Raw genomic sequence first — 22,344 nt, 5'->3', positions numbered from 1 at the left:
GGATCAAGAACGAGACGTTGTTCAGGGAACGAGGGGCGAGAGCGCCTTGAGCAAAGGAGAGGCTAAGGACGGGCAGACCACACAGCCAAGGTATTACCAAAGCCGTTCCTTAGGCTACCTTCATCCACGGTATCCTCTCCATCAACCGTAAGCATCTTCTGCACCCCGATCGTGTTGAGATTGAGCACCCAGACGTTGGCATTGTCGTGGAGATGCTGCATCCACAGTAACCTCTTCTGCGACTTTCTATTGGACACCTGACTCTGATCATAGTTGTCAAAGAAGGAATATAGACCTGCGCCGTAGATGAAGACGTTGGTGCTATTTGCAATGCGCATAGCCAAGCCGCGATTCTCGTAGCTACTATTCGGGTTCTGGAAGGGAGAAGAAGCAGACTCAGCAGAAGAGAGTTGCAAATCAGGATCCTTGTATCTTGCAATCTGAAGCGGCTCCTCTTGGCTTGCGACAGGTCGACCTTTGCCTTGGAAGTAAGCGCTTTCGGTCTGTGCTAGGGAGATAAAGATGTTGTTGGCGTTAACAATGTTGTACTGATACAGCACTGCGTGTTCACTTGCTCCGCCGTACATCCATACAGGACCGTCTGCAGACTCGATGAGAACTCCTCGTCCTGAGAGAAGGTTGATTTGGGCAGGATTGTCAAAGTCCAAGTCGTGGTCGGCAGTCCAAACCCACATGTTCTCCAAGTATGCACTTGAGCCGGGAGTGAGATGGAGGTTGAGGAAGCTAGCATGAGAGTTGTCGTTCAAGGGAAGCTGACGTGCACATTTGTCTGCTTGGAGATTGGTACCTGCGAAACCACCGACACGGATATGAGTGTCCCAGGCAGCAGCGGAGCCTTGTTGACCTTGCTGCTCTCGAATGTTCCACTGGACGATGATCGCTCCTGCTGCGGGACCTCTGGTTGAGAAGATGAGATCTGAGATTTCCATGATGCCCATATCACCGGGTTTGCCAATGCGGATGACAGGCTGAGGATTGGACGAGTCTTTGAAAAGTGCTCCACCACCCATCAAGACGGGCCAGACTTGACCAACGATCCTTGTACCTGGTGGGAAGGTCACCGTTGATTCGAGATAGTAGGTTCCATGAGGCACATAGATGATCTTTCGCCCTGCACAAGCATCTAAGGTCGCTTGCAAGGCCATTGAGTCGTCCGTTGTTCCATCGCCAGCACAACCAAAGTGTTTGAGGTTGACAAACTCGGAAATGTCTGCTTGCTCGTATTGCGGACGCTTTCGGCTGAACCAGGGTTGCGAAGAGCTCCCTGCTTTGACGAGTGACGATGGACGTCGAATGTCAATAGTAGATACGGTTTGCACATCTTGCAACACTTTGTCACCTTGCACGGTAGACCCTTGTAGCCAGCTCTGAATCACGGCGGCCTGTTGAGAACCTGCCAACAAGACCTTATTCGCCGCACCATCTCCTGCTGTGACAGCAGCTCCAACATTCTCAACAGCAACATTGTCCAGAATCAAGGTGCCCGATCCGGGAGTAGTGATATGGAAGCCAGTGCCCACATTCTCCAACTTCCAATCATAAGCCAAGATAGAAGCAGCACCTTGGTTGCCCGAAGCTGGGTTTGGCATTGTACGCATCTCCAGGCCCAACTGGCAATTCTTGAGCTTTACGTCATGATAGGAGAAAGTCCAGTTCCAGATCTGCAAGATGGCCGTTTGGCAATGCTCAAACGAGAGATGTCTAAGGGTAAACTGCTGGTTGCCCATAGCCGCACCGTATCGTCCACCGCGGAAGCTGAGGTTAGCCATGAATCCACCACTGCCATTTTCAATAAAGAGGCCTTGCTGACCGTTGCCTTGCGTCTCCTGGCGCATTTCAAAGTGGACGTTGAATAGGCCGGTTGCTTGGCTGACTTGGTGATGGATACCAGTGCCAGAGGAGGGAGGCATCTGGGTGAGATCAATGCGCAAGTTGAAGACAGCACGGAAAAAGTTATTCTGGTTGATGTACCAGTTGTTTCCATCCGAGCCGTACGGGTTTTCGTCGATGACTGCGATCCCTTGGAACTGTGGAGATGCAAGAAGGGTCGGTCGATCGCTAGCACTGCCCATCAGCTGCGTGTAGTAGTACGAGAGGATGGGCGAAGAAACAAGGTATGTTCCAGGTGGGAAATACACAACCGCAGGGGTGATCGTTGAACTTCCACCGCCTTGCCCACAACGATCACCTGTGCTGATAGCCTGATTGATTGCCACTGTATCATCTGCCACACCGTCTCCTTTGGCACCAAAGTCTTTGACATTGCGGTAGACCTGATAGCTGTCCGGGCTGGGATTGTACGTCGCTCGACCATTATGCTCGATCAGCTCGAACCAGAACGGTTGGTGCGTCGCATTCATCGTCTTCAGAGCCTCGTTTGACTGCATTGTGCCATTGATACTAAGTTGAAACGGCAAAGCAAGCATCTGATCTCCGAACCTATTGGAAAGAGGCGAGGTCGTCGTTGTCGAGTTGGACGATGGGCAAGACGTCGCGTCTGCTTGGTAGACTGCGTCGATGTTGTGACTCGCGCTTATATGCTTGGGCTGTTTGATTGGTCACCTAACACAGAGCTGCTCCGAGCAAGTAAGAGCAATGTGGATAGTATCAGTTTGAAGCTCGTCCTCCCTGTGAGTAGCATGCTGAAGGACAAGAGCCTTCTGAACGAAGCAGCGATGCTGCCCGACTGTTTCGAGCCTTGTCAGACTCAGATGCTTGGCTTTTGGCCGGTGGCGATGAGAGACCAAGAGCAAAGCCAACTGGCGCCACACTGCGAACAACAGTGCACTGAAGCGAGCTGCCCCGTCCATGCTTTGCCACCGAACTGTCGCTGAAAGATGGCGATCATGTATATTTCCTCAAGAAGCAAGCCAATCATCGACGGCGAGGCCCTGTGTCGATCGCTCACATGCTTAGCAAGCATAACAATAGCAAGCATAACAATAGCAAGCTTCGGCACAGACACCATGGCGAGATGGCACGAGTAGTACACAACCAACGCAACATAACGCTTTTTTGGGGACCATGAATGGTAGGCTTCAAGGAGGCTATCGACTTGTGTCACAGGACCGGATGGATGCGCAGGAAGAAACAGATTCATATGAAGAGTCCATGTGCAACAATCGTGAATCAGGTGAAAGGAGAATTCCAGCAGAGTTCAGTGAGATTGGTAGGACTAATGGCTCAATGACAGAACTCATTAAGATTGGTAAGAACAAGGACACTACTACAGAAGACAGGGAGAACAGTAGTACCATGCTCATATGACAGACCTCACAAGGATCAGTTCAAAGATACCTCCATTGCCAATGCCACAAGAGGATGACAGTGAACAAGGAAGAGGTTGCCACCAGATGAGGAGAGGGCCTTGCACAATGATCAAGTTGGTGCAAGAGAATAGGCACTGGCATCAGGAGGTAGATGAAGGGGGTGCACTGTCACTAGGATGAAGTGGGGGCAACCCCTATTGACACTGAAGTGATGGACTGCCCTCCTCAACCAAGAAGGAGCAGGAGGAGCAGTACTCGATGCAGAGGGGTACTCTCTGGAGAGAGAGCCAGAGCAGAGTTGCAGGCGACACTGCAAAGATGTATATAACCATACCCCCTTGTCACAGTTGTCCAGTGCATCACCATCCACTCTACACCATATCTTACTAGTTATAGCTTTCACATAAGTATACATTAGTTTTTCCTCAACAGTTGCATTTGCAGAGCATTGCTTCTACATAGCACATGTGTTGTATCGCCACTCATTGACATCATCCAAAGATGGTTCATACTGCAGTCCAGCTCTCTCAATCATTAGAACCAAAGGCAGTTGTCCACTGCAGTCCAGGGATCACTCAGTCACTCAGTTGACACACTGGACACTTGTGTTGGTGTCAACAACATCATCAGCACCAGACCTTGGTGTCACCACAACATATCTATAGTTATTGATCATGCCAAGCTACCTCTGGATGGAGTGTCCACAGCAGTTAGTCAAAACCTGCAATAACATTCAAGCTATCACATATTCAAGCAAGAAAAGTCATAGAAGGCTTCTACAGCAGATCTCAGCAAGAATAATAATAAAGGCCTTTTACCACAGATCTCAATAGGATCAGCAGTAGTTGCAATTCTACTACAGATTTCAGGTTTCAGGTGCACAACCTCTGACAATTTGCACCAGGAGGTCGATGGAGTAACCGATGTTTTCGACGGGATGACCAGCCTCTCTGATGGAACAGCCAACAAAAGTTTGCACGATGATAAGCTTTCGTCAGGTTCTCTGTTGGGTAGTCTCCCTCAAAGTGATTGGCACATCCAACGGGACAGCCAACAAGTCTTCTCACATTAATAAGCCTTTGTAAGCCTCTCTGTTGGGCAGTCTCTGTCAAGGTGATCAGTTCACCCAATGAGGTGGTTGACAAGTCTCTCCTTCAAAAGGTAAGCTCTTGTCAGCACTTTTCATCAGGGTGGCAAACTTGCTCAACAGAAAAGGGTCTCCTTCTTCAAGGGGCTCTCGTGCTCTGCCTTTCATGCTTTGGTTGTTCTTTCCTATCTTTGTGTTGGTGTCAAGATGTATATATAATCCTCGAGTTAGTTAGTTTGTCTGAATCACTTGCATCCATCCCATTGTACTTACTCACCAACGTCGAGTGCTCAATACAACCGTGTCCTGCCACAGTCCACTATCCTTTCAACAGATTATGAGACCTAGTGGTTACTAGGCCTCTCGACCACACTAAGTATGAAACAAATCAGATCAGCTCCTGAGATACAATCTCAGTTGTAGCACTAGTGTGAACACCAAACAGCTCACCATCAAAAGGCTGAAGCAAATAGCTCACCATTGAAAAGGTTTGAGACAGTACCTGGTCAATCAAAATGGATGCAGCAATGTCCTTGTCAATGCCACCTGTGCTGCGAGGCAGCAGCAATTACTACACCTGGCAAAGACAGTTGTGAATCTATGTCAATGGGGTTAACCCAATGATGTGGGAGGCAATTGCAGGGACATCAACCCACACGACTGATGAGACGTGTCACAGGGCCAGCGGGCCAGCATATGAAGGGTGCACCAAATTGACCGACGGCATTCATGGTAATGTCACAGAGTCAGCAGATCAATGTATGAAGGGAGTGCCAAATTGATTGGCACCAAATCATCAGGAATCGACAAATCTAATTGGGCTGGTAGCACATATGATTTATGAGATTGACCAAACTCTGGGTTCCAGGTTAATCTCACAAGGATCGATCAGAATCAGCTGGATCAGCATGCCTCAGCAAGTCAGCCAATATGAGCAAGTATCAGGAGATTCAGGAAGGAAGGTACTGGCATTAGAAGGAGAAGCATACAGAGATAACCACATGTAGGAGTGGGGGACTGAGCTCAGCATCACATGGACAGTTACCACTCAAGGGGTGTGTGCATATAGCCACACAGGACCAAGCACAGGGGGCAACTGCATGACCAAGGGGTTTGGTCATGAGGTCCAACAAGTGGCTAAGGGGATTCACAAGATAAGGTCAAGAAGGTGGTCACCAGTGAAGAGAGAAGGAAGTGGTGAACAGATTGGTTAAACAAAGAGGAGGAGCTGTGTCAAAGGGGTCATCACACATCATCAAGTGGAAAGGGAGCATGAAGGTGAAAGGGCAGTGTTGCATAACCATTATGCTGTGCAGACAGTAGGGTCTCAGCATCAAAGGGATCGATGCCAGCAGGAGAGACAGTGTCAAACAGGGGACAAAGGCCCCTCAAGAGGAATGGGATAGGTGTCACAGGTGACACCAATCAAATGCATAAATACTCTCATTCCACCATAGCATACAAGTGGATCCTCATCCACTCTACTTACTTACTTTATACTTTACTCTTTACTTGACTCTTAGTTATGTATCAGTGCAATAGCAGTGCTTTTGCAATGACCCTCAAATGTGTGTGTTGTATCACTGTTAGGCATCAACTGTAGGCAGTGTTCTCCAAACACTTGTGGTCCAGTCAGTTATTGTAGGCGGTGGCTCACACCTGTGGTCCAATAACTCCCATCCTCTGTAGGCAATAAGTATTTCACAGTCCAGACAATGTCCAAGAGCATTATCAACAGTACTGCAAACACTCATACTGTAAGGAGAGGGTATCACTCACTCTCCAATGAACAGCAAATGTGCCATGCAACCTCTGAATGGAGTGTTCAAGGTGGTCAGCTGAGACTTACCAGCTGAAGGTGCCTGGTTACATTTAGTTGAAACATACTGAGTAGACCTTACTCAATCAACCCCATCTATACTGATCAAATAACACCCAAAACTAGTCTCTGGCGCGCGACCGCTTACAAGATGGATGAGCGTCTCCACATCTCTCTCCAGACAACTGCAAGGCACACAGTCAACGTTCTTCTGTGAGCTGTTGCTCCAGAGATTGCCATCATGATCAAGGAGGAGCAAACTGCAAATGAGATATAGAAGTACCTCAAAAAATGTTACTCCAAAGGGACAATCATCCAACCATATGTTCTACTCACAAAACTCACCCATCTTGTCCAGGTGGGAAGCATCAATTAACTCATCTCCAATATCGAGCACATCACCAACAAGAGAGCCCTGATGGGTCACCCAATCAATGCCGGAACAAAGTGTCAGGGGTCTCGCGCCTGAAATCCAGGTCGGTCTGTCAAGATACTCGGTGACTATCAAACTGTGTGACAGCTATTGTCTTGGTATCGGTCTCGATGAGCTAGTCATTCAGCAACTATCAAGTTGCGCAATGACAGTGGGTGGTGTTCATTGTATATACTATCACAGGTTTTGGCTGACCTCTGTGGACACTCCATTCAGGGGTAGCTCAGCACGATCAATATCAATGCATAGGTTATGATGACACCAAGGTCTGGTGTGAGTGTTGATGATGATGAGGTTGATGGGGTTGGTGATAAGGTTGGTGGTGTCAACACGAGTGTCCAGTGTGTTGACTTGATGCTTGAAGTGATCCCCAGACTGCAGTGGACTACTGCCTTCGGTTCTATCTTGATCCAGACCGCTAACCTGCTATGGGTCACCTTCGGACATCAGGTAGTGGTGATACAACACACGCACTGTGATGAGGAGCAACCTTGCTAGATTGCTGCTATGCTGACTGAAACTAATATATACTTATGCTGAAGTGATAACTAGTTTATGATGGTTGTGTGTGTAGAGTGGATGAGGATCCACTTGACCTTTGATGATGAGAAGGTATGGTTATATACCTCTTCACAGCATCGCCAGTGACACTGCTCCTGCTCTCTCTCCAGAGAGTACCTTCTTCATCGAGTACTGTTCAGGGGGCCTCTCCTGCTTGCTTGGCACCCCTGTGCCTCTTGAGCTGTGTCGACTCCTTCGACACTGCTCCTCCTCCTCAGGACCTGGTGTCAGTTCCTTTGACTCTTGTCTCTCGAGCCCCTGAGTGGTAACCATCTGCATGCTCCTTGAGCTTGGTCCTCTTCGTGGCTGTGCCTGCTCCTTGAGCTTGGTCCTCCTCGTGGCTGTGCTTGGCCCTCCTTTGCATGTGAGTCCGTAGGAGTCCATGGTCTCCATGGAGACTGCACTACGACCATGCTCTCTACTGGTATCGACTAGATCTTCGATACCTGTGCTCCTTCTATATGAACCCGTGACCCTCCTGCTTCTTGAGCATCCAGGCCCATGACAAAACCCAGGTCGGTCTGTCGAGGTACTCGGTGACTATCAAACTGTGTGACAGCTATTGTCTCAGTATCTGTCTCGACGAGCTAGTTGTTTGGCGACTATCAAGTTGCGCAGTGACAGCAGGTGGCGTTCATGGTATATACTATTGTAGGTTTTGGCTGAACTCTGTGGACACTCCATTCAGGGGTAGCTCGGCATGATCAATATCAATGCATAGGTTATGATGACACCAAGGTCTGGTGTGAGTGTTGATGATGATGAGGTTGATGGTGTTGGTGATAAGGTTGGTGAATGTCAATGATAATGAGGTTGATGGTGTTGGTGATGAGGTTGGTGGTGTCAACACAAGTGTCCAGTGTGTTGACTTGGTGCTTGAAGTGATCCCCAGACCGCAGTGGACTACTGCCTTCAGTTCTATCTTGATCTGGACCACTAACCTGCTATGGGCACCTTCAGACATCAGGTAGTGGTGATACAACACATGCACTATGATGAGGAGCAACCTTGATAGATTGCTGCTATGCTGACTGAAACTAATGTATACTTATGCTGAAGTGATAACTAGTTATATGGTGAGTAGTGTGGATGAGGATCCACTCGACCTTTGATGATGAGAAAGCATGGTTATATACCTCTTCACAGCATCGCCAGTGATGCTGCTGCTGCTCTCCCTCCAGAGAGTACCTTCTTCATCAAGTACTGTACAGGGGGCCCCTCTAGCACCACTCCTGTCCTCCTTGAGCTATCCTGCTTGCTTGGCACCCCTGTGCCTCTTGAGCTGTGTCAACTCCTTTGACACTGCTCCTCCTCCTTGCTATCCTGCTTGTTTGGCACCCCTGTGCCTCCTGAGTGGTGTTGACTCCTTCGACACTGCTCCTCCTCCTCATGACCTGGTGTCGACTCCTTCGACACTTGTCTCTCAAGCCCCTGAGTGGTAACCATCTGCATGCTCCTTGAGCTTGGTCCCCCTCGTGGCTGTGCCTGGCCTTCCTCGCATATGGCTCAGTGCTCCTTTGCATGTGAGTCCATAGGAGTCCATGGTCTCCATGGAGACTGCACTACGACCATGCTCTCTACTGGTATCGACTAGATCTCTACCTGTGCCCCTCTCATATGAACCAGTGACCCTCCTGCTTCCTGAGCATTTAGGCCCATGACACTGCCTTTGCCTTGTCATTTGTTATGGTCTCAAGAACAAACTCTGGATCCAGCAAATAGACTTTGTTGCAGCATATCTCAACAGTGAACTCACAGACATCAACATATACATGACGCTTCCACCAGGTTTTGAGGAACAGTACAGATGTTCACTGCAATCAGCTTGTCACCTCAAGAAGGTGCTCTACAGGCTCAAGCAGTCCAGCCATGAATGGTTTGCAAAGCTAGATGAGAGTCTATGCTCATTAGGCTTTGCACAACTCGGCTGTGACATGGTGGTATACAAAATGGAGTTGGTTGTCATTGCCATTTATGTTGATGACATCATCATTGTTGGGCAAGAACACAAGGTTGATCTTGTTATTGACTCAATCCAAGCATGCTTCAAGAACACCAGAGGTGGTGATGCACAATGGCACCTTGGCATCTGCATCCAACAAGATGATAACTCAATTTTGCTTGGGCAAGATGCATACATTGACACAATACTCACTTGTTTTGGCATGGACCAAGTGGTGGAGATCAACATGGCACTGGACCCATCAGCTGCCAACTTGCTGCTCATGGACCCAAGCTGCTGGTCTCTCACTAAAGAGCAGGTAGTGACTTATCAACAAATTGTTGGGTTGGTCATGTACCTCATGACCTCAACTAGACCCAAGCTTGCCTTCCCTGTCAGCAAGCTCACAAGTCACCTTGCAGCCCTGACCACAGTTCATCTCAACCAAGCACAGCACTTATTGCACTATGTCCTGCACACTTGATCACACAGACTAGTGTACTTGCAAAATGAGTCAAGCACTCCTGTCACATACTCCAATGCTGGTCATGCTGACAGTTGGAAAGAAACCCCATACTCAACATCTGGGTTTGTCCTCACTTTGTTCAGAGGAGTGGTTGCTTGGAGGAGCAGGAGACAGAGAGTCATATTGACATTAACAGTGGAGGCTGAGGTGGTTGCCCTCAGTGATGCATGCCATGATGTTATCTGGGTTCTTGATGTACTCAACAGCCTCAGCACTGTGCTCCCTGGTACCCCTGTTCTACTCTTAACCAACAACCAAGCTGCAGAACAGAACATATCTGCAGACAGACCCAGGCTCAACAAATCACTCACACTCAGAAGTGCATTTGCAAAGGACACAATCAAGAAGGGTATTGCCATTATTAAGTGGATCACTGGGGAACTACAGGTTGCTGATGGTTTGAATAAGTTACTTAATGCAAGAGGATGTGTGAAGTCCTGAGAGGACCTTGGAGTCAGAAGCCATCTGGTGGCTCGTTGCTAGGAGGAGTGAAGGAGGGTATCGACTTGCACCAGGAGGTCGATGGAGTAACCAATGTTTTCGACGGGATGACCAGCCTCTCCGATGGAACGGCCAACGAAAGTTCGCACAATGATAAGCTTTTGTCAGGTTCTCCGTTGGGCAGTCTCCGTTGAGGTGATCAGTGCACCCAACAAGGCGGTTGACAAGTCTCTCCTTCAAAAGGTAAGCTCTCTTTGGCACTTTCCATCAGGGTGGCAAACTCGCTCAACAGAAAAGGGTCTCCTTCTTCAAGAGTCTCTCGTGCTCTGCCTTTCATGCTCTGCCTTTCATGCTCTGCCTTTCATGCTTTGGTTGTTCCTTCCTATCTTTGTGTTGGTGTCAAGATGTATATATAGTCCTTGAGTCAGTCAGTTTGCCCCGATCACAGTCATCCATCCCATTGTACTTACTCAGCAAGGTCGAGAACACAATACAACTGTGTCCTGCCACAAAGAGTGCACTATGCCTTGAACAAGGCACCTTTGAGTTCTGGCAGATGTACAGTTTTCAACGCTGCTTTTCCTGGGCGCGTGTCTACTTGAACTCAACTTGGCTTTGCTCAGGAACAGTGAAGCCAAGCTTGCCCGTTTCAAGTGCCTTGATGAGGTTCCTCAAACAAAGCGCTTCCATCTTTGTCTGCGTCTCCAGTGTTAGTGTGCCTACGTGGGGGAGGAGTTCGACTTTGCTATCTTTCAGTGCCAGGAGTTTATCATGCATCTTTGGCTGTCGTCCAAGATGCACAGGTTTCGGAAGATTCACATGGTCAGTTACATCTTTGTACACTTTGAACGGTGTTGTGTCTTGGGCAAACTCTTGGCGGGGTGCTTACCTCGGCTTCGAACACGTCTAGACCTGCACCGGCGATAAGACCTTGCTGCAGAGCTCGTGCTAGTTCTTCTTCCTTAACTATGGGTCCACGTGCTGTGTTGAGGAGGATAGCGTCCTTTTTCATCATCTCGAGCTGTTTCCTGCCGATGAGACCCTTAGTAGCGGGTGTTAGGGGGCAGTGGAGCGATACAATGTCAGACTGCTGCAACAGCTCGTTGAGCGAGTTGACGTACTGCATTCCGCCTCGTGCTGCTTGCGCTTCGACATCCTTGTCCAGACGGTTGCGGTTGTGGTAGATAACCTTGATCCCGAGCGCATGCGATGCTTTGTAGGCAAACGCACGACCAATTCCTCCAGCTCCAACAAGACCGAGTGTTTTCCCCCTTGGATCTCTCGCTTCCAAAAAGGGGAATGCTGAATTGAACTTGCCCTCATTCATCTGTGCCTTGGCTAGAGGGAACCTCCGCAGAGCCCCAAGCAAGAGGTAGAGCGCGACATCTGATGTAGCATCGTCTACCGCAGTGGGCACATTTGACACCTGAACATTCCTATGCGATAGCGCTTGAATGTCAAGCTGATCATATCCGGCACCGTTGTGTACGATATATCGCAAGCTCCTGGGGAGTTGCGAGACGAGTTCCCGATCGAAAGCACCCGTAATCTTGACCGAGCGGGCGCCTCCAAAGTGACGATAGATGCCGACTACCTCCGAGTACTCGCCACCACTTTTGAACTTTTCCATGAGCTCTTGTCGGCTTTTCGCTGTTGATTCGACGAGGATAGCGACTTTGGAGAGTTGGTTGAGTTCCCTGGTTGCTAGCTTGATCTGATCGAGGAGAAGGACCTTTGGTTTGGCAGCTGCGCGGATGCGGGCGGTGGAGTGGAAGCTGTTGCGAGCGAGAAGCTGTGATTGCATGCGAAGCGCCTTTGATGGGCCGCCTACGTTCAGTGAGAAGCGGAGAGTCAGCATGATGGTGGACAGAATCATGGTGGACAGAATCATGGTGGACAGAATACTAGTGGACCGAATGAGGTTTGTGTGGTCTGTGCGTGAAAGGCGGCTAATCGACTGCGAGACGCGATCGGCGAGACGCGAAGCAAAAGCGTTGGAATTACGTAAGCATGACGGACAAGGGTCCATCTGAATTCCAACTTTTTTTATTTTTTTTTTTGTTTTTTTTCCCGATTTGAGAAGTCGTCGAGAAACTTGGAAGCTCTGATTCTAACCACCACTACGACAAGCCTTCTCTCGTCTCGGTATACATACCTCTTGAAGCTGCTCAAGAAGTGCTCGCCCTCGTTGCCCGCACCAGTCAGTCCGGCATTAGCTCCTTGGCCCCTATTGCACCTCTCGTTTCGGTGAAGCTCCGGCAGGATAGAGCCGGTGGAAGATCTGCCACCATCCTGCGTCGTTTCTTTGCCGCTCTTTGCTTGCGATGGTCAGTTCGCTCTCCTAAAGCTACTTCAACACTCATCGCAGGCTCTACATCGACGCTGGGCTGTTACGGACGCATCGCAAGGCATACAGCAACGAATCTTGTCCCGTTGCTGACAGCACAAACATCAGCCTCGGATCGCAGCAGAAAGAATCTCTTGGTGGCATCATCATCATCATCCTCGCTTACGACTGTCATGAAGAGATCCGCCACCTCCGTCTCTACATCTGCCAGCGCAGGGAGCAACTGGAAAGCGCTGAAAAAGTCGCTAAACTCGGATGCTTCCACCTCATCCTCCTCTTGCCCTGCACGTCGTAAAGCCTCGTTCTCCTCCTCCACCAAGCCAAAAGGCATGGCAAGGCCAAGAGGATCAGATCTCAACGCCGTTAGCAACGGTCATACCGATCGCAGTCGAACCTCGAGCCGCGCTGCAAAAACCTTACCATGGTTTGCCGAAGACATTTCACCCCAAGATCTAGAGCTTGTCCGTTTAAGCGCATCAGACAGAATCACGCGCAGTGGGCAATGGGAAGGTCTGATTGATTGCAATCTCAAAAAGCAAATCATTCTTGGCGGTCTAGCCGAGGAGGCAGCTCCGGCTAAAAAGGAACCCGGTAACTACCTTGCCATTGACTGTGAGATGGTTGGAGTAGGCGAAAAAGGTTGCCAATCTCTTTTGGCCCGTGTTTCCATCGTCAATTTCCACGGTGTTACCATCTTGGATCGATTTGTTAGGCCCCAGGAAAAGGTCACCGACTACCGAACTTGGGTGTCAGGAGTTCGAGCCAGCGACCTGAAGAATGCTCCTTCATTCAGCGAGGTGCAGGGAGAAGTAGCCAAACTGATCAAGGGTAAAGTTCTGGTGGGACATGCTATTCAAAACGATCTTAAAGCTCTACTTGTTTCCCATCCAAGAGCTTTGATAAGGGATACTGCCACTTTCCCACCACTGAGGGATTTGGCAAAGACGAAATATCCAAGCCTTAAAAAGCTCGCCAAGTTGGTCCTGGGCATAGATATTCAGACGCAGGGAGAATCGCATTCGTCTGTGGAAGATGCTAGGGCAACAATGGCAATCTTTAGAAGTCAAAAGAGCATGTGGGATAAAACATTGCGAAGCAAAGATCACCATGGATTTGCGATTGACGAGATCGACGCAGTTGACAGTAGTAGTGCTGGCAGATCAACGTCGAGAAGGATGGGGAACAAGGTTTGCAAACCACGAGCGAACAGCATAGCGATAGGTCCTGTTTCTCCTACGTTGAGGAAGAGAAGTATGTCTAGTTCCCCAGCAGCAGCAGCAGGAGCAGCAGCAGCAGGAGCAGCAGCAGGAGCAGCAGCAGGAGGAGGAGGTGGAGGTAGAGAAGGGGGATTCCAGGATACGCTCAAGCTGAAAGCTCGTATGGCTGCCAAAGCTGATTGGTGGAAGGATCCCATCTGAACCGCTATGTCTCGGGTTGACTAACAAGATGCATTCTTCAGCATGTCTCGTCCTTTCTTTCGCAACCCATCGTGTATTTGTATGCCCAACTTGATCTTGCACCCTTAGCTCTGTCTGTTGCAAAGTCTGAGAGTGCGCAATGTGTGCGAGCAAGGGAAGAACTGGACAAGCTTTCAGTCTGACGAGCTTTGGTCGTGCGACGCGGGTTAAAAGAAACATTACCGCCAGAACCATGAGAGTTTTGCCGGGTTAGAGTACAAGAGTGTCAAGAGGCCAGCTTCCAAGTGGCTTTCTAAGAATGCATATTGCTGCAAGTGTGCGCAAGATGAGGATTGACGCAAAACAGCAGTTGCTCTGGAGCGAGCAATGCGGAGCATGTACCGATGCTGTTTGTGCAGTGAACGGGTGTTGCTAGGCAGGTCATGCATCATCCTTCTTGGTAAGGTGAGAGCCGATGAGCTTTGCCATTTCGAAGGAGCTGTCCAAGTAACAAGAAGGAGGATCAGAAGGTCAGTAAGATCCTTCAGAAGCTTGAATCCGCGCATTTCACTAGCTGCAGGAAGCGACTCACTCTACGGATTCCTTTCCAAAGATGTCTGTAAGCTTGGCATCACAGAGGATTTGACGCTTGTTGCTCTCGTTTTGCAGGTTATTTGACTTGATGTATGCCCAGAGTTGCTTTACGACTGCGTGTCGTGGCATCTGCGGTACATCAAAGCCAAGATAGGGCAGGAAATGACGTCGGTCAGCGATACAGTGCGCCAACCAAGTCTCAAGTGCGGATGGGCAAATACCTACCTCATTGCCACCGCATACTTGAGCCATCTTTGGCGACAAGATAAGTGGACGGTTGAAAGGGTTGTTAGGGTTGGCAGCCCTCTTCTTTGGCGGCTCGTCATCCTCTTGCTCCTCGGTAGCCGCACGTTTCTTTGTGGGCTTCTTCTTTGGCTTGGGTTCCACTTTTGGCTTGGGTTCCGCTTTTGGCTTGGTACCGTTGGATGCGGGAGCTTTAGCAGGTGCAGGCTTAGAGCAAGTAGTCGAGGATGCAGCGGTGGTGGGAGCAGCAGTGTGACCACCTCTCACACCACCGAGACCTGGAAGAGCAAGGCCACCGGAGGGTGGTGCAGAAGAAGCACCATTGTAAGAGGTAGGAGACTGTGGTGGAGGAGGCATGCCTTTAGAAATCTGATCGAAGCAGTCACGGATGACTTGGTCGACCTGCTTTTTACTTGCCGAGAGATCGAGAGCGGATGGGAGAGCGTTTGGTGGAAGCTGTGCAAGTTGTGCGCGAACCTTCTTTGCAGAGATCGAGCTGAGGTCGGCGCTGTTAAGGATCTGGATGATGGCCGGGCGGAGGAGGGCGACGATGGCCGGGTCGAGAGGACGAGATTGAGACATGATGGCGGAAAAAGAAGAAAGAAGCAAGCAAGAAAGGAGGCAGAGGACAATGCGAATGAATGGGCGGCAAGAAGCGAGAGAAAAAAAACGCAACTGAAAACAGATCGCCAGAACAGCGGTTGTCGACAGCAACGAGGAGTAAGCAAAAGGAAACGCTGTGCCAAAGTTTACAACAAGGAGCTAGTAAGCTAAGCTCAGCCGAGTCGAATCCAAGTGTCCTTGTTGCTAACTGAGAATGGAAGCAGCGAAAGCAGCGAAAGCAGCGAAAGCAGCGTATTGGAGCTCGACTGGATCGGAGGTCGGAGGGTTCGAAAGGGTTGTGCCTTAAGGGCTCGTGGGATGATTGCGAAAGGATGGAAGAAAGCCAATCTTGACGATGGAGGAGGGAAGGAAGGACATGCGAAAAGAGAAACAGCGTAAAGACAACCCAAAAAGTGGTCCGAGCGCGACGCAAAACAGGCAGCCGAGCCATTGTTTTTTAAGAGGCCTTCTCCATGTTAGATTTTGAGTTGGCTCCTCGATACAAATCGCAAGATCGGGTGAGACTCAGGAATCGATATCAATCCCGATCCCGATCCCGATCCCGCTTGCCTGGATAATTTCACGCAGGCGCTTGGCCCGTGCACCTATAGCAGCAACTCACTCGCAGTTCGACCTTCTCATCCATCGTCCACCATCCATCGTCCACCATCCATCATCCACCATCCACCATCCACCATCCATCATCTTAAACATAAACCACAACGAGAGGATCGAGATCGAAACAGTGGCAATCCCAACGTGCTACCTCCCTAGAGCTTTTCAGGCCGTCGTCGGGCTCGCCCTCAGCGCAGCACCACACCAACCCAAAGACCCGCATTGCATCGTATCAAACCCATCCAGGCATGTCTGCACGAGTACCTTCCGACAAGCCTGTCCCACCGACCCCACCGCAGCCGCCTCGAGCAACCTCGCCTGCAATGCATCCCAACCTGGAGCAACGCAAAGACCAATGGCTCGGCCGTAACCAAGACAACAAGGCCTCCCTTGTCTACCAGCCGCACTCCCAACCTCGGCAGGTCTTTCTTCGTATTCGCATCTCAACGATCGAAAAGGCAAAGAAGGATCTCCTGGTTCGCTTCGATGCTCAAACCAACCTGCCTCACTTGCGCGCCTCTTCCTATCCTGGCCTCACCCGGACCTACCGAGAGCTGTGTCTTTATTCCCTCGCTCTCTCGCTCTCGAGTCCAGCAATCATCGTCCCTGCTCTTCCGCTACCCTCGACAACGGCAAGTGGGTTGGAAGATACGCGCATCCTCCGACTGATGCTCGGCAGATGGTTCCAGCGAATCCTCGCAGAGCCCAGCTTGCGAGATCATCCCGAAACACGCAATTTCATCGAGGCCGACTTTGCTTACTCTCCCACTCCCCCGGGCACTGGTAGCTCATCAGCTGCGAGAAAGCGGTTTGCCAATGCTATGGCTAGTGCTGCATCCGTCGCCTATGGTGGCGTCGATTCCACTGGTGCACTACCCAATGGTGTTTTAGCTACATCAGCCTCGGCTGGCTCTCGAGTTAGCAGTGGTGGTGGTGGCGCACTAAGCATACTTGGAATTCGCGGTGCAAGTTCCAAAGGTCTCGCCACATCTCGAAGCGTTTATGACGACGACCAAGAACTTATTGCAGCCCGAGCGGAAGTTACCCGTCTTGAAATGCAATTTGCTGATGCTGCAGAAGCTTCCGAAAAACTCGCTCATTCCCGACGCTCCCTCACCGCCGCGCTCACAGATCTTTCTATAAAGCTCAACAATCTTGGTGCTGTGGAAGAAATTCGACCACCATCACTGCGACTCGGTCTGCCTTACCTACTCAAACGAACCGCATATACAGCGCGCAGTCTAGGAGAGCTTCAAGCTTCGCTTTCCCACACTGAACTGCTTACGATCGGAGATGCAGTTGCCTACCAATCCATCAATGCGCGGGCAGCAAAAGAGACCATGTTAGCTCGTAATGCGCTGGTGGAAGAACATCATCATGCTCAAAAAGCAACGGTGGCTAGAAAGAGAGAGTTGGAACATCTTAAAATTCAATCAAATCTTAGCTCCCATAGAGTCGATCATGCATTGCTCCATTTGGAAGAGGCTAGGAGTCATGAGTTTGCATTGGCTCATACTTTGAGGTTGATTAGTGTTGATTTGCATCAGAGTTTGCAGAGGCATAGTAGGTTTGCTCATGCTGATTTGCAACATGCTTTGGTGGAATATGCTAGAGGCAGTCTTATCTTTCAGAGGCAGATGTTGAGCGAGATGAGAGTTTTCAAGGCTCAGTTGGAGGTGATCAAGAGTGTTGATGTTGGGAGCAAAGAGGAGGGGGGAGTAAGATCAGATGGATTATTCGCAAGTCTTTCAGCATCGTTGCCGACAGTAGTACAAACAAACGCTTCTCAATCTATGCATTCCGCTCAAAGACTTCAATCTGGCTCTTCTGGACCAACTGCATCCGCCAACCCCACACCGGCACGGGCACGCGCACAATCCGGTGGCCTAGCAAGCCAACCTATGTTCCCATCAAGAACAAGCACAGCAATGCCAGCCACGGCAAACCCGCATCCACTCGGAGCAAGCGGTACAGCCAGTGGAACGAGCCGTCTCAGTGCTGCTGAAGCTGCGCGAAGTCTAGCTGGCAAATTCTAACCCCCCCCCCCCATCCCCCCTCTTTCGGGATGAGGGTATGTAAGAAATGCAAACAGAAAACTCGTCTTGTCCATGCCATCCGTCAATATCCCGAACCATATCCCTAGCCATGCCCAACACCACTCGAACCGATCCAACCAGATCCACTTTCACCAAGCCGAGTGCATGCAAGAATTGAGAGCTGTTGAAGAGATGTTCGAACTAAGCGGTTAAGGTATTAGATTGCCATTCCAAAACGACCATTGTGAGAGACCAAGCAAGTGCGAAATGCAATCCATTCCTCATCCTATCCGAATGCCTTTCGTCTGATAAAGGAAAAAAAAGGAAAAGAAAAAGAAAAAAAAAGAAAAAAAGGTTTACGAGTATAGTGCAGCACCCATTCGTCTGGCCTCTGTGCAAGTCGGAGTAGTGGGCGAGGTAGGTGGATGAGAAGAACCTGCTCCACCTCGACCTTGCTGTTGCTGTTGTTGGTGGTGGCGGTGGGAAAGTGATGCATCACCACCCGAAAATTGTCTTCCATGGCCTCTCTCAGCACTAGCATAAGGTGAGCTGGGTGGACCATGCGAAACATAGCCTAAACTCTGCGGTTGCAACGGCGGAAGTTGTCTACTCGAAGCATTCAAGGGTGATGGTGGAGGATAATGTCCTCTCCTAACCGCAGAAGGAGTTTGTGAGGAGAATGGCGAACTAGGTTGCATCGAAGGAGACAAAGCTCCCGGTCCCGGATGGGATAAAATTCTGTTATGCGTTGGAGTCTGACTAGATGCTGGTCCCAAAACATCCTGCTGTCTTGTGGTTGGTGAGAATTGACCATAAACGCTTCCCGCCGGAGCAGGTGCACCAATCGAAAGCTTGTGCAGTGGAGTCGACGTAACTCCTTCCTGACCAAACCCTTTTTCTCTTTCCCTCCCACCACCACTTGAGGTTCTTCTCCCGTGCGATCCACTTTTGCTGTTCAAACTCGTAGAATGTGGTGCATCCCGACCATAATCCGAATCCTGTGATTGACCTTGATCGGAAGCAGACGCAGAAAGTGCCTGCCCTCCATCTTCATTCTGTGAAGCCTTCGCAGCCGCTTCTTTCCTCCGCATCAACAAGTATCTTTGTCGACACTGATGGTAAGATCTAGTACCAACGGCACGAGAGATAAGTTCCCATCGTTGTCCATGCTCTTTGATTGCCGCGCGGAGTTTGGTGTCTTCTTCCGCAGTCCATCGGACATAGGGAAGACGCTTTTCAGGATTTTGATTACCACCGAAGGATTTGCTTTCGCCATTGCGAGAACCTTGAGATCCGTTCGTTTTGCAACTTCGAGAACCATCAGGATTGCGTGAAGAGACCAGACGGGATTTGCGTCGAGAATCACCATGGATCATCATCTCATCTTCACTACTGAGACTGCCGATGGGGCTTACACCTTCGTATTCTCCTGACTTGTCGCTTCCTTGCGAAGGGTTTTGGGAGGCGGTGGCTTGGTCTGCTAGCACATCTAGAGCACTGAGAGTTTGACTCCCACCAGCACTGAGTGGTCCGCTGGGTACATGGTCGTAGTAGGGAGCACAGCCTTGCATCAAGGGGTCGGCACCTTCGGTTTGTGTTCGATTGCGCGGCTGACGATCGCCAAGGAAAGGCGAGTCGTAGGCTTCAAAGTCAAAAGCGGCACAAGAGACGCGGCGACGTTTAGGACTTTCATGAACCATGCGGAGAGGGCTAGATTGGATGGGGAAAGGACCAGCGCTGTAGCCGTATGAGTCGTATTCAAATGGACCGCGCTGAGTTGTGACAGAGAGCGGTGGAGGGTAGTTGATTCCACGATGAGGAAGCTCGCGCGGGTAGTAAGTCGGGTCGCCAGCGGGAGGTGGCAAGGGAGGTGGCAAGGGAGGTGCGGGACCCCTGGTTGGCGAAGGAGCGGTAGTGCTAGGGTTGAGCGTCTCGGCGGCCTGCAGAAGCTCGTCGATGCCGGTGAAGGACGAAGCTGAGTCGAGCCTTCGATGTCGACCGGACCAGCTGTCGCGTCTGTCGTCACCTCGGGCCAGTTGGTCGAGCTCACGTGCACGAAGGCCAGTGCGAGGGGTGTGCTGGTTGCTGGCGATCGATTTCGGAGCCTTGGGTGGTCGCTCAGCAGATCTAGACGGTGGAGTGCGAGGTTGGGCGCCGTAAGGAGCATCTCTTTCGCCAGTCATGGGACCTGGGCTGGCTTGTCGCTTGACGGGAGAAGCATGCATCGCTGACGAAGCGGACAGCTGAGGAGCAGGAGCAAGGGCGGTACCGTTGGAGGCCTGCTTGGCGCTGTCCTGAGAGGCAGTCAGAGAGCTCGAATGGGCAGCTGAACCGGATGTGACAGCGGCGGCTGCAGCTGCCTGTTCCTTGCGCAACTCGCGCAAGCGTCGAGCAGCCAGCATGAGGTGTTCGGTCTCTGCATCACCCATGGTGGCGTTGCGCTTCTTTCGGTTTTTGTCGCTGCGACTACTCGGCGTGGTGGGTGCGGTGCCAGGCTGGCTGAGTGCACCAGGAGTCTGGCTTGCGATGGGCTCAGCAGCTAAGTCTGCCGCCTTGATCGCACCAGAGACAAGGTAAGGTCGGAGAGCCTTGAGCTCGTTCTCGAGTCTATAAATCTGAGCTTCTGCATCCCTGACGCGGGATTTGAGATGCTTTTTATCAGTGATGAGCTTGTTCCTCTGGCGAATGAGCGATGCAGTCGGCGAAAGATCCGTGTCGACCTCGGCAAGGCTGGAGGTGGTGATACCAAGGCCTGTTGTACCTGGCGATCTATCTGATGGGCCATTCTCGTTTGCGGAAGAGAGGAAGCTGGGACTGCTGAGAAGAGGCTGATTGGAATCGGCGTTGGAAGCGGCAGCTTGACTGTTGAAAGAAGCAAGACGATTGCTGCTAGGAGAAGTGCTAGATGCAGCTGCTTTGGCCTTGTCTGTAAAGGCGACAAGAGGGGCAGAGCTGGAGGAGATAGAGCGCCTCTCATCAAAGGCTCGAGCTTCAGCCCTGTTGAGCAAAGCGCTAAGCATCTTGGCCTGAGCCTTCCAGCCATCCAACTCAGCCTCAAGACGATCAGTGGTGTTGCGATGGGCAGCGAGAGCATGGGCGTGGGCTTGCTTGATAGAAGAGATCACCGAAAGGGCAGTGAGACGGGTCGACTTGAGCTGAGACTGGGCTCGATCGCGCGACTGTGCAAGTGTATTGCAGCGAGAGGCGAGCAACTTGACCATACCGGCAAGTTGATGTTCCCTTTCGCTGGCAGAGGTCTCGGTAGCTGGATCGATACCCATGTTGGCGAGGGAGCCAAGGATGCTTTCGACGCTACCTGATTCTTCTGAGGGCGATGGAAGGTCGGTCGAGTCGGCATTGGCAGATGTAGAGCCGTAGACAAGCATTTGGATCTCGTGCTTTGTTGGACCGACAGCGACGCCGAGCATGGGAAAGGAAAGATGGCCAAGCTTGAGAAGATCATGGTGATCGGCGTCGTCGTCATCATCATCGTCTCGGTCTAGTCTCGAGGAGGAGGAGAGAGGAGCAAGGTCTGAAAAGACAGGACCCAAGATGGGTGAAGGAGTGGGAGATGGAGCCGGCGAGTGAGTTGGGGAATGGGTGGTACAGGAACGGTAAGAGGTTCGATCGAGAGGACGCTCTGCAGCAAAGGTGCGTTGGTCATTGTGATCGATGCTGGAACGTCTGCTGAGCCTGCGTTGGGATGAGAAGGAGTGGTCTGCAAAGGAGTGGTCTGCAAAAGAGGAGCTGCCAGCGCTGAGACGAGCGGCAGCACGACGAGGTGCCATGTTATCAGAGACGGTGGTGGTGGGGCTGGCGTCTGGAAGCCGTTCATCCGTGGCGAGAGGGGATGAAGATGCGACCGGATTTGGTGGCGGACCAAAGTGGTTGTGAGAGGTGGGTGGAGTTGGCAAAGGAGCTGAAGATGTCGGTGGTGTCGATAAAGCTGGCTGCTGTTGGCTTGCTGTGTTGTTGGCCTCCTCGACCTTGCTTGCTAATGTGGAGGCTGAGACAGCAGCCTCTGGACGTGACATCGACATGCAAAGCACCAGAAAAGGTGAGCTATCAACCACCACGATCAAGCTGTCCCTTGGCAGTGTGTGGCGATGATGCTGGACCTAGAGGAGTTGCACTCTCTTCGAAGCTATCGTGCAGGCACACTGAGTCGAGCCGTAAATCAGCGATTCCAGACCAGAATTCCGGCGAGCGAGGGACGAATGGACTCGTTCGGAAGGGTATCTTGGCAAGCAGCGAAGGAGAAAGAGAGAGAGAGATGTGGCCAATGTCGAGACTGATGGAAAGAGGATGGTGGTAAGAGGCAAAGAGATGATTGGATGGATTTGCACAGTTGAATGAGATTGCTCAGCCGCTTTTTCTCTCTTTGTCGCTAAATGTTAGGTCGGCAGACAC

At 50.8% G+C, this 22,344-nt stretch overlaps 6 protein-coding genes across 6 annotated transcripts; 2 read left to right on the top strand and 4 right to left on the bottom strand.

The window, feature by feature from the left end:
* Positions 1–62: 62 nt before the first annotated feature.
* On the bottom strand, positions 63–2,408 carry UHO2_01664 (putative beta-1,3 exoglucanase precursor; the record flags this gene model as incomplete). Its single annotated transcript, XM_041559101.1, has 1 exon — positions 63–2,408. The coding sequence occupies one exon, from the start codon at positions 2,406–2,408 to the stop codon at positions 63–65; it is 2,346 nt and encodes a 781-aa protein (XP_041415035.1).
* An 8,285-nt stretch (positions 2,409–10,693) lies between these two features.
* On the bottom strand, positions 10,694–11,990 carry UHO2_01663 (uncharacterized protein; the record flags this gene model as incomplete). The annotated part of the gene is made up of 2 exons (XM_041559100.1): positions 10,694–10,882; positions 10,989–11,990. 2 exons carry the CDS (start codon positions 11,988–11,990, stop codon positions 10,694–10,696), a joined length of 1,191 nt encoding a protein of 396 aa, XP_041415034.1.
* Positions 11,991–12,619: 629 nt separating this feature from the next.
* UHO2_01662 (uncharacterized protein) lies at positions 12,620–13,864 on the top strand (the record flags this gene model as incomplete). The annotated part of the gene is made up of 1 exon (XM_041559099.1): positions 12,620–13,864. One exon carries the CDS (start codon positions 12,620–12,622, stop codon positions 13,862–13,864), a length of 1,245 nt encoding a protein of 414 aa, XP_041415033.1.
* A 420-nt stretch (positions 13,865–14,284) lies between these two features.
* UHO2_01661 (uncharacterized protein) lies at positions 14,285–15,262 on the bottom strand (the record flags this gene model as incomplete). The annotated part of the gene is made up of 3 exons (XM_041559098.1): positions 14,285–14,342; positions 14,436–14,566; positions 14,663–15,262. The coding sequence occupies 3 exons, from the start codon at positions 15,260–15,262 to the stop codon at positions 14,285–14,287; spliced, it is 789 nt and encodes a 262-aa protein (XP_041415032.1).
* An 884-nt stretch (positions 15,263–16,146) lies between these two features.
* UHO2_01660 (uncharacterized protein) lies at positions 16,147–17,934 on the top strand (the record flags this gene model as incomplete). The annotated part of the gene is made up of 1 exon (XM_041559097.1): positions 16,147–17,934. One exon carries the CDS (start codon positions 16,147–16,149, stop codon positions 17,932–17,934), a length of 1,788 nt encoding a protein of 595 aa, XP_041415031.1.
* A 356-nt stretch (positions 17,935–18,290) lies between these two features.
* UHO2_01659 (uncharacterized protein) lies at positions 18,291–21,968 on the bottom strand (the record flags this gene model as incomplete). Its single annotated transcript, XM_041559096.1, has 1 exon — positions 18,291–21,968. The coding sequence occupies one exon, from the start codon at positions 21,966–21,968 to the stop codon at positions 18,291–18,293; it is 3,678 nt and encodes a 1,225-aa protein (XP_041415030.1).
* Between the last annotated feature and the right edge of the window lie 376 nt (positions 21,969–22,344).

This window comes from Ustilago hordei (genome assembly GCF_900519145.1).
Source record: "Ustilago hordei strain Uho2 genome assembly, contig: UHO2_contig_03, whole genome shotgun sequence".
Classification (NCBI taxonomy): Eukaryota; Fungi; Basidiomycota; class Ustilaginomycetes; order Ustilaginales; family Ustilaginaceae; genus Ustilago; species Ustilago hordei.
The sequence above is the reverse complement of the archived record's forward strand: the minus strand, read 5'-3'. Positions and strand labels throughout refer to the sequence as shown.